General features: G+C 38.9%; 1 protein-coding gene across 1 annotated transcript; it reads left to right on the forward strand.

Moving 5' to 3' along the window:
• Positions 1 to 1,344: 1,344 nt before the first annotated feature.
• On the forward strand, positions 1,345 to 2,974 carry LOC144633079 (uncharacterized). The gene is made up of 2 exons (XM_078491858.1): positions 1,345 to 1,665; positions 2,442 to 2,974. Exons 1-2 carry the CDS (start codon positions 1,520 to 1,522, stop codon positions 2,596 to 2,598), a joined length of 303 nt encoding a protein of 100 aa, XP_078347984.1. The 5' UTR covers positions 1,345 to 1,519; the 3' UTR covers positions 2,599 to 2,974.
• The last annotated feature ends 8,983 nt before the right edge of the window (positions 2,975 to 11,957 follow it).

Here is an 11,957-nt window from a genome sequence, read left to right on the forward strand (position 1 = left end):
CTCTTCTCAATGTTGAGCTCCCAAACATATTGCACAGACAATCCTTAACCACAATGGGTTCAACATTGGAAGGGGGGAGGGGGACCTCTTAAAATGTTTGTATTTGCATGCACCTTTGATAAAGTTAAAGCGTCAAGTTTCCGCATTTTGATCTTCTTAGCGTAAGCGTTCCAACTAGTTCTGTCTAGGGTTGTAGTTAAAATTATAGTTAAGAACATCTTAGTTGAAACTTCATCTTGCTCTAACCTGTACCTTTTCTTTCTCGTCAATACTTAGTGTATTGATACTGAGCTTAAAAAAAATGCTAGTTAATATGCGACAGTTTTATAACATGCGATAACACCACGTCCCCCGAAATGAATTGACCGCGTGGCTATTTGTAAAATAACGCGGCCTAAGAACAAGGAAAAGCGTCGGCAAAGCCGTCAGCGATTCTAAAACTTAAATGTAAGAAATGGGATCATTAAAAAACATCATCAAACGAAAAGAAAGTTGAGGAGGATAATCAGCCTATAAAAGGTAAGGTTGGGAACTTTCCGGATATCTATCTGAGGCTAACATTTTCTGAAAATACATAACATATTTAGAAAGTAGACTAAGTACTCCCCTTAATTGGGTTTCAATATAGGATAAGCACTGCACGAAGTTAAGATCTAAAGAAACAGCTACTAGCTCATTCGAACTTCAAGAAAGAAAACTGTTGTTCATTAAAAACCCTCACAGAAATAGCTCGTAAAGTATTTATTCTCTAGCGTTTCCTTGAGATTTCTTTCTTTTGTTGACAAACACAATATCTAAGCTATTCGTCAACTGGAAAGTGACAAATAATTTATACAGAAAGTCGTGTGTAACAATATACATAACGACGGGTACGATTACAAGCAATTCTCCATAAAAATGACGAGTATTTCCGAACAAATACGGATAGCCTCCCTCTTGAACAGTTCCGGTATAGAAACTTATCCTAAAATAGGTTCTTTTTTATTCCAATTATTCACTAACATTTTCTGTATGCAAGGCAAAATCACTTTAATTTGACTCACGTTTTTCAGTTGTTTTGATTACTTTTCAAGCATAACCAGGTTTTTCTTGAATTAATATATTAAGATGGCAGATCTATCGAGGAAATTTTTACTTGTCTTTTTATTTTATTTCGTGATCTCGCTGGATTTATTCGATGTCTCGCGCCATCATCGTGAAGATAAAATCTGATCATGAATTTCCATCACTATTAACTATGGCGGATCGATATCGCCATATCAATCCGCTTTGTTTATCGATTCCATTCAAAACCAAATCCTATCTTCTCACAATACCTCAATACGCCACATATAGCAATTAAGAAATGCTTTACAATACACGACGATTAGAACTTTCTACTACACGAAATATCACCATTCTTTCGCGAAAGCCCACTTGAACTTAAAAAGGATTGAGCACGTCCCAGCAACGTACTTAAACGCGTACTCCAACCTCTTCTTCGGTTACTGTTTCATTGTTCTTTAGCATCAGAACCAACATGAAGCTTCATACTGCATTTCTGTATTTATCAATCTTCTTTGCAGTTGGTTCCGCATATCGTTTAAGTCGTTTTAATAGAGGAAAGCTTGCCAATTACTGGGCGAACAAGGAAGATCCCGAGAGCGACTTTTATCGAAAATTCGGGTAAGTACTTTGATAACCTTTGATTTACTCTCTTAAAGTTATGTGAGGGCTTTCACGTTGAGTTTTTCTATCGTGCAACAGCGATATATATCAAACAAGTTCAATACTAAAACATTTTGCTCGTTACAGGCCATCAGCACGTTTTATAAACGTTACTTTGTTATATCCAAGCTTCGCTCCTTTTGACTAAGCGGGACGAAGCCATCTGTCGCCACAATTACACTTTAATCGTTTTTTTTTTTTCGAGAAAAGATATTAAAACTGCGGCCCAAAACAAGAAGAAAGTTGCATGCAATATGTAAGCATGCTTGAATCCCTTTGGAATATTTCTTCGGCTGAACTTACAACACTTACTAGATTATAAATATCGATTTTTTTGAAGGCACGCGGAAACAACTTGAAAACGTTGGCTAACGTTTTCAAATTGCAATCCATTTCCATCCGCAGCCAAACGCGCTTTTAGTGCTCAAAAATAGCAATTGTTAATAAAAATGGCCCATTATTTTTAAGTTTCCTACGACACAAATATAAATTTTGGCTGTTTAAAAATCTGTTAAAATCCGTGACATATTCCCTTTAAGCACAAAACGATTGCTAACGATACTCAAACACACGTGCGTTATCTGTTTATATAAACCCTGATACAAGAAACGTCCACAAATTAATAAACATATAAGATTTTTGCTGGAAACCAATGCCTTCCGCCAGTTTACAAGTAAGCTAAATAAAGCATGGTTTATATCAGCTTTAACTTCTTTTATTTATATTCTCTGCAGGACTTTGGATCGAAATGTTTTTGAAAGCCCTCGAGTAGTCATTCTGCCACGCCCATACGTGAACCCAAACAAAAACAAGTACAAGAAGAAGAGGCCCACCACACGGCCATATCAGGGGACCTCTGCTTCTGAATCAGAAAAAGACGACAGTCCTTAAAGATGTCTTGCTTCAGCTGATGCTTGACTCCGCAATGGCAAAGGCATTGCTTATTGACTTCACGGTCCGTAAAACCGCTCATTATTTTAGTAAACCACAATAGAATGTGACTATAGCCGACCAGACACCATGTAACTTTACATGTTAGTGAAAATCGTTGTAGGTTATCAGTTTTGTATACATCTTATAGATGTCTGTTTCTCTGTCCGTTGAAGAACAGCGACATTGAATTCACGATGACCAAATTCTTGGTTGTATCAAGAAGGTCAGAACCCAACGATATCTTGTAACGCACTGGGATATAAAGCAAAGTTTTACTCGTAGTTTTGAAATGACGGAAAGGGATGAAATAAAATAAAATACAAATTTACTTTCAGAGAGACGTCTTGCCTATCATGTCTATATTTGCTTCAGTTAAAAGTGTTATGCTATGAAGGTACATCATCATGATCATAATTATTTTAATTTTGTTTTATTAGTGTTTATAGAATATACATTACACCTTCTCTACGACATGAACCATTTGCATTATGACGTAAAAGCGCAAAGACTTCTGGTAGTTGTAGTTAGGTTCGCGGGAAATTTTGAATCGTCATCAAGCTCGCTTGCCCAAGAAAATCGTGATGGAGGTAAAGAAAATTACTCTCACCGAAGAAGACGTCCCTGTGGCTTCATTTAAAGGGCAAAAAACAACCTCTCAGTATAAAACCAAGTCCGTTAAAATGAAAAAAAAGCTATGCAAGAAATTCTATATTTGCTGGGTTGCGTTTTGTAGTGAAGTTTCAACGAGTGTTTCCTCCAAGTCTCAGTCACGCGGTTATATAGTTAAATTCCTAAAACTTTTGCTTGCCAGGTATTTTCAAACAATATACGAAGACGCAATAGTTTACCCTTTCTAAACATGGGGGAGCACAGTACATGATTTCTACACTCGTAAAAATCTTTGAGGCTCACCTTTCGAGTCGCACAAGTAATCGTTCATCAACAAGATTATGGAAATAAAATTATATTTGCTCGCACGGCCCTCGCTCGGATTGAAACCACAACTGCTACTCGACGAGTTGACATTTCCAGTACAAAAACAAGAATATTGCAATTACAGTTCTAATTTGACGAAAAAATACAATTTTAGGGGTGGACCATTTGATGTTTGATGGGGGGGTTGCAGGATTTTTAGGCTGCTAGATATTTTTTTTTATTCTTCCAGCCCTGCAGGATTTTTTTTTTAATCTCCATGTCCTTGCACGATATTTTTTTAATGGAAATTTAAAACACAAATTTTGAAGTTAACTTGAACGTCACCAGCCACTCAAAATTCACCCTATTAAAAGCCACCTTTACACGCAATGCCTTTTAAAGTTTACATCTTTCTTTCAAAGCAATAAAGAGTTTCATCTTTATTCAATGTGCAAAGAAATGCATCTCCACTAGCCTGGGGCTAGTGGATTTTACTGTCAGGCTAGTGGATGTTATGCATCACTTGCCTACTGGGCAAGTGAACGTTTTTTCCTGCTAATTACTGTACGTAACACTACTGAGAAAAGCCTTCAGCCTTGCTTGTAATGGTTCCAACTTGTCAAATGGGCAAGCTGGAAAATCCATCTTATTTGCACCCTGTTTATTGCTTTCAAGGCAAGAAAGAGGGACTGCAAAGAAGGAGAAATTGAATAGTAATCTGGCTTCTTAAAATACGCATTTAGTATTTGGAGTTATCTAGAGTTCCAAAAAAATGAGGGTTCAGTAAATGGGGACTTCACTGTAGATTTTACCAGTTTAGACGAATTTTGAGTGGACGTAGAAGCAGCTGGAGGGGACATAACCAGCAGGTGTTGTCAATGGTCCTTTCTGAAGGCCAGTACCAGGTCAGTTCCGTTCCCACAGCCCATCATAAGAGTACCAGGCTTGATTGCCCCTCTTCACTGCTCCACGATAGTGCTGACCATTCTTGGCTTGAACATAGGCAATGAACACAAAAGTATGTTTTATAGAACTTTAAAAAAAACACGGATTACCCAGAGGAAAAAAAAAATTAAAAGCTTTTTGATATCTTTAATTGTCTTTTGTACTCGTGCACATATCCAGAGCATCAGTTTCACACGTTTGTATATTTTGAACCCGGCACATATACAATGTGGCCTGCCTTTACTCTTGTTTGTTCCATTTCCTTTTCTAGGTAAATCTTATTTTGTTACAAAAAATACCTGCACACGACAACTGTTAAGGTGGGAATCTGAATGCATATTAAAGTATCTTTGCATCATAACATCCTTCTAGATCAGAGGGTTCACTTTAATAGGAAATCTAATTGGTAAGTCACGCGCTTGCAAAATACCAAATCACGCTTCAAAATATGTAATGCCTAGTCCCGTATCATGTGACTCACAGCTTCTTTTGGGGCCGTCACGCGTCACGCAAAAATCCTTTGCCATGCCCTGATTACGGCTGCTCGATATTTTTTTCCTTCTTAACAATTCTGCATGATATTTTTTTTAAACCAGAAGCACGTGCTCGATATTTTTTTTGGGATTTGCACAACCCCCCCATCAAAAATCTAATGGTCCACCCCTTAAGATAAAAACAAATGATCTGTATTCACCTGCACAGGGAAGTTTTGATTGATCAGCTTGAAAATCCTTTATAGGGGTATCAAATGGTCTTTGCGAGCATTTGCGAGCATTCGAGCACAGCGTTTTTCTTTGCGAGCACGAGCATTAACAAAAATTAGCCTTGCGAGCAACGAGCACTTTTCAAAAACCTACCTTCACTAAAAACCGAGCATGCGAGCACTTGTAAAATTGTGCGAGCACGAGCAAACGAGCACCCACTAAAATTTTGCGAGCATTTGCGAGCATTGCGAGCACTGCGACATTTTGAGGGACCATTCATGACCCCTCTTTATGATTGACCCTTCATGATTCATCGATAAAGCTCGATTGAACGAGGAAAATTATTTGACTCGTTTCTCTGTCTCACTGTAAAAATAAATTGAACTGACCGTCCCGCCGAGCAATCATGATATATGGTAAATTTTCTAAGCTTTTTAGTGAAGAACTAATTCACCTGTGATCGATGGAAGCGATCGTTTGTTGAACGTCTGAAAATCGATTAAGAACAAAGTCAATGGCTTGCCTTGCTTTCACTTGATTCCACACAAATTTAGTTATATCCTCGACTCGTCCTTTCAAGCAATCTGTTTCCAGTGCGCTTTTTTTTGAAGCTGTGATATTAGGCTAAAATTATTTACGAAGAGAAGTTGTCGGCCGCGATAAATGAATCTCTAGCAAGTCAACTCCGCCACACAACGTACATATTAAACTTACTTGAACACGAACAACATTTGTCTGTCTTGGTTAAAACACAGAACTCAGTCAATTTTCATTCCAAAGCTATCATCCTGTTTTCTATATTTTTAACAGGTAACTAAAAAAATAAATGTATAAACAAATTTCGAAGCAACAGGAGCGTAAACTTTGCAGCTCAACTTCAGATCAAAATATTAAAAAGTCTTGGATGTCCACCTTCACGCTTGGCTGCCCTTAGCCAATCATAGGGCAGAAATGGTGTTTTCCCGCGAACCTAACTACAACTATCAGAAGTCTTTGCGCTTTTACGTCATAATGCAAATGGTCTATTGGTTGCATTTTTATTTTTTCCCAGCGGACGAAACTGCCAATATTCCTGGTTTATTGTTTTTTCTTTTTTAATATTTTGGTGCATATGCACCTCAGTTGCTCTCCTAACAAGACGCTAGCAGAGCGTTCACTCCGGCCCTGGAAGTGACATAGGGGTGGAGGATTAGGGAGGGGATTGGGTACGTATCGGAACTCCCGGGTATAAGAGGCTAAAATAAAACATAAAATACACCTATTGTAATTAATGTGCCAACCAGAGACCTATTGGCTAGGGAAACAAAGAGTTCTTTTGTTTAACTTGTTGGACATTTATCGAACATTAAAATAACAAAGACAATGTTTGTAAACAAATATCTTCCCTATAAAGAATAAAGAAAAGCTGCCTAGATAAAACTAGGAATATAGACGTGGTTTTACAGTGTGAAGACTTAAATGCAAACAAATAAACAAATGACCAGTAAACTTAGACAATACTCTGGAACCCCGATATATAAACGATGTACCAAGGGACTGGCGAAACCATATCGTTATATCGGGGAATCGTTAAACGTCTTAATCCGGGATTTCGTTCCGCTGTAGTAAGGACTCGCTAATGAAGATTTGTTAAAAAAGAAAAGCAGAAAAGAAAAGCAGAAAAGCGTTTTTCGGGAGTTATTTATGAATCATGGAGGCGCGGTGGCCTAATGGTTAGTGAGCCGGACTCCGGAACGAGCGGTCCGAGTTCGAGCCCCGGCCGGGGTCACTTGTGTTGTGTTCTTGGGCAAGACACTTTACTCTCATAGTGCCTCTCTCCACCCAGGTGTATAAATGGGTACCGGCGACATAATGCTGGGGGGGGGGGAGACCCTGCAATGGACTAGCATCCCATTCAGGGGGGAGTAGAAATATTCCTAGCCGCTTTATGCTACGGAAACCGGGATAAGCTCCGGCCGTGTGGGCCGCTTGGCTCGTGGCTTCTCCTTATTTATGAATCACGGAAGCGTTGCGTGACCACCAAATAGCGGCTGCGAAGGAGACTAGAAAAATATAGATTACTTCATGGAAAGTGCGCGCGTACGGTGTTTACGCACGAGTTGTTGACGTATCAGAAATCGAACGAGTGAGCGGAGCGAACGAGTGAGATTTCTGATACAAAACAACGAGTGCGTAAACACCGTACAAAGCACTTTCCATGCTGTAATTTGTTTATCTTATAAATACAGAGATTTTTCCACGCTGAACTGTTTTTTTTATTGTTATAATACCCTGGTACAAGCACACAAAATGAAAGTACGCTAATTTACAAAATGATAATAACAACAAAATGAAAATCGTTGAAAAAAGACATTTCATGAGATTATTCTCGTGTCTTAAAATTGTTCTAATTGGATAAGAAATCGAATATCAAGAGTTTTTCACTCAACAAGTACAATAATGAAATATAGAAATAAGAACTAAGAATACGTAACCGTGCTATTGCAAGGGAGGGCTATCTTCATCCGAAGAATCTAAAATACGTTTAACACGCTTGAAGGTGTGCTCTCTTGTTGCTGAGTACGCATTAGGCGACTGACTTACTGTGTTTATAGAAATGTTAAAGTGTCCTCCATGAAACACGGCGCCGCTAAATACACTTGCTCCAGGCAATGTTGGACTGCTTGACGACTGAAAACTACAAGACAGAGTTTCAGCTTCACTCTCTGTAGCCAATGCTCGATGAACTTTTGCAGAAGATTCAGTCGAGGTCGCACTCAGTATCCTTGACATGTGTTTTTGCTGTTGTTGGGAAATGTGGCTATAATTGTTAATGCTTTGGACATTTTTGTGGCCTGAGAGCTGCATAATGTGACTGGGAGGTATGTCGCTGTCGTTTAGTTTTTGTACCATGCGTTTTCGAGCGCTGTGATTAGTCAGTCGTTTACTTGAAAGGCCTCCTTTTTCCGCCATGGTTTTCATCAGACTATTCAATTTGTTTTGACCCATTGCACTTGATTTAAACCACAGTTTTTTCGACGAAGGACTTTTTGTGTAATTTATTCCGAGATAGAATGGCGCATCAGGTTTATTCATCGCGTCAGGTCTCTTTTCGGAATAAATTTTGTAAACGGCAACTGGATCTCTTTCAGGTGGACCGTTTGGTGCTGCGAAAGCCTTCGGTTTAACAGCTCTGACATTTCGAGGTTCAGCTCCCGTTCTAGTTTTCGTTTGACGTTCAGAATACTCTAGGTATTCAGTTCCGTCGGCTTCCATGTGAAGTTCCACGTCGTCCCAAGTCATCTGCCGATGTTCTTCACAGCCTCTCAAACCAAAATGCACCGAATTGAAAAGCCAGAGTGTGTTTAGCAAAGCTTCGGCAGTTGAGATTCCCAGTAAATTCTTTTCGAAAAGAATGTTTTCCTCCACATCAGTCAAAGCTTCGGCTGCGTTGGGTTTGTTCCCTTTGCCTTCTTTTTTCAGTTGTTTGCTGCGAGCTTCCAGACATTTTCTTGCTTGATCAAACACAGTGTCTTCGATAATACTCGCTGAGTACTTGCGTTCTCTTAAATACCGGTTAAAACTTGAGAACAACCCTCGAAGGCTCGATGGTTGATAGTCTTGGCCATCTTTTCTTTTCACACTAAGAATGAATTCACTAAGGTAACGGCTGAGCTCTTCTGGTTGGATGTCTTCAATTTTTCTTTGTTCGTTTTTCTCCAGCAGAAATGTAGAAAGCAGATTCACATCCCGCTGCGTTTTCGCTCGAGTGTTTTTGTTTTCCTGCTCTGTAATATATTCTTCGATGGGTTAACTAATGGTTTAAACCTACTGCCAGAAGATTCAGCCATAGTTGTTAATGAGAACGTTTTAAACCGTCCACAAATGTACTGCGAAAGCCCAAAAACTTTCAAGCAGTGAAAAAGCTAGCGCTATCGACAAAGCTACCACGTTCGCTCCACGTTCATTGAAAATGTTGATGCGTTTTGACAGCCGCTTTCTGATTGGACGAAACGGGTTTCTCACGTGTGAGAAAGTCGTTTCGCCGTTGTCATTGGCTGCGAGAATTTCCGAACCGTGTTTTCAACAGATCAATTCTAACTGTAAATCTCAGTATGTATGAAATAATATTGTTTACACAACTCTGAAACTACATGGTTCCTTCCAAAAACTGAATTGGTAATACTTTCTACGCTCTTCATTTTCTTAACTATTAATGAAACTACTTGTTTGCATTTTTCTGGAGTAATTTTTTAAATCTTTTATAAAACACAAAACCAAAGTCTGGTCGCCGTTGAAAGATGATCAGATAACACCGCGTCCGTCTCGAAACAAAGATCGATGACCCTTCAAAACCTAAAATACCGAACTAAAGATGGACAAATGAAAGAAACTTGAAAGAAACGTTATTTCAGATTAATTTTCATAGAAGATGAAGCAAAGAAATGTATTCCTAAGGTCTCAAAAGCGTCAATTTTAAAACTCACGCATAATTACATTTATTCACACAAAAGCATTTCTTGTACAGCAGCGGCAGCAGCGGACGGCTTTTGCATTATAATTTTTTACTTGACTACTTTTACTGATCCTTCCAAAAATGCCATCTAAAATTCAAAGCAATAATATTCATAACATTTGCTTTCTGAAGTCTCGAGAAGCCGCAGAAAGTCCTTGATCAAGTCCATGATTTGTATTCAAAACAAACTGCGTCGCGACACAGTCTTCGCGGCCCCGAAAGAAAGATGGATTTCTTAACACTACCAAGGTTTTAGAAATCTGTACTTGCCCCAGAGAGGAAAGTTTACGTGTTTAGCATAACAAACAAGACCTTGAAATTTTGTAATCCGTTCCGTGGCACAAAAGACTCTGCATCAAGGACTTCACTTGCAATGGCGACTTTTCCCTGTCGAGGTCAAGCAGATGGTACGCAAAGCACAATGGGATTACGTCACTCGATTGCGCAATTTTGCAGATTTGTGACTACAAAGAAATCAAGCCCATTTTTGTCTTGTGACGTCATGACGTAGTTATGACGACACAAGATAATACTACAGGGGACAAGGTGCATTCCATGCGTATTTGCTTTCTGAGGCCGCGGAATTTTCCCGCCATGTCAATATTTTTCCCGCCATGTCAAAATTTTCTTTTTTTTTAGTAAATGCCGAAAAATGCGATCATCAGATTTAAACAAAACAGATGCAGACTTCTCAACCTCAAAGCACTGGAAATCTAGAGATTGAGGTAAAAAAATCTGGAGATTTCAGTAAAAACCGGGAGATTGATCAACTGACGGACAAAAATAACTAAAAGAGTCCTAAAACCAGGCGCTAATCAAATGACTTGTTACTCTGTTTTTTCGTGAGATTTCTGTTTCTCGTCGTGAGATTGAAGTGAAAACCGTGAGTCTCAGGACAAAATCGTGAGACTTGAGAGGTCTGCAGATGCTGTTTACACTGACAGTTGCGTTTATTTTTAAGCTTTTTGTTTGTTTTTCTTAGTGATAAAAGCAATCACACGAGATTCCCACCATTCTAGTCATATTAGTCAATCTGATAATAGCTACCGTTTCGTGAGAACAATGTGTTTTATGATTTTGGTACAGTAATAGGGGAAAAGCATGTCTTAAACATGATTGCGCCTTACAGAACTGTAGGTATGTCGACCGACAATATGTCAGGAAAACCTTTTTTTGCCGTTTCCATTTTTGATTAGATCCGATTTCAAAGATGTAATAGACCGTAGTAGTCGAACCACATGTGTGCCTTTACTTCAGTTGACTAGCTAGCTAGCTTAGGCAAGTTAGAATTTGTGCTGATTAAACTAGTTCAAAACAACTGATCCCGTGGACCTTATTTTGTCTTGTGTGTCTTCAATTTGAGTATTACTCGAAGACACACGCGAAAGGTCAACCATGAAACTTTGCTTGGTAGTGTGCGTGAGTTTATTGAAACGTGAAGCTGAAAACGTTCTTATCAGTCACAGACTCAAAACAACAAAGGAGAATCTGTGACTTTGTTGACCTTTTTAAGATATTTAAGAATTATCTGTGACAGATAAATGCTTATGAATCTGTGTGTCTGTATTCTTTTTGTGCTGTTATCGGAGTCCTATAACTGTTCAACGGCTACATGCTGGAGTGTACTTTGAATTTAAGTCAAGCCTACTTTCGGCTGCTTGGAAAAATCGCTTTTGATAAGGTGTCGGAAACAAGTCGCGTGACAATAATAAGTACAAACATTATCCGCCTGACAGAAATAGCAACGATCAATTAGTATGAATCAAAATGGACGCTTAATTACCGTGATTGTGATCGGAATGGATACTATTAAGGCATCGATTTCAAAACTTTAAGCACGTAATCTTATACAATAATTAAAGATAGAAACTTCACGGACAGTTACTCAGAGTTTAACGCACGAAGCGATCATCAGACTGTGTCGTTAGATGCGGTGAAATACAATTTAAACTACGTTCATGGAGGACGGTTGGAACGATCCTGTCTCTGATTGGCCGTGTAGTACTTGTTTTCGTGCCTGCACTTGGTAACAAGCTCAGATCTTTTGTTCAAGAAGGTGTATCTGTCAGCTGATAGTATGCAGAGCTTCTCCGTCAGACACAAATTGCAGCGTGACGGGTTTCCCCTGTAAGCGCTTGCTCTCGTGACAATGGACCACTTGATCGAAAATTCGGTGTTGTTGTCTTTTAGGTCCCAAATCTTATATATATTTTTTAGTTGGATTTTAACCCTTCGCGTGAGAACCTTTTGTAGTTGGA

Source organism: Oculina patagonica, chromosome 12, assembly GCF_052425735.1.
Source record: "Oculina patagonica isolate OP01 chromosome 12, crgOcupat, whole genome shotgun sequence".
Lineage (NCBI taxonomy): Eukaryota > Metazoa > Cnidaria > Anthozoa > Scleractinia > Oculinidae > Oculina > Oculina patagonica.

Coding starts and splice junctions, on each gene's coding strand:
- LOC144633079 (XM_078491858.1), top strand. CDS start 1,520: ATGAAGCTTCATACTGCATTTCTGTATTTATCAATCTTCTTTGCAGTT. Junction 1,666..2,441: donor GACTTTTATCGAAAATTCGG/GTAAGTACTTTG, acceptor TATTCTCTGCAG/GACTTTGGATCGAAATGTTT.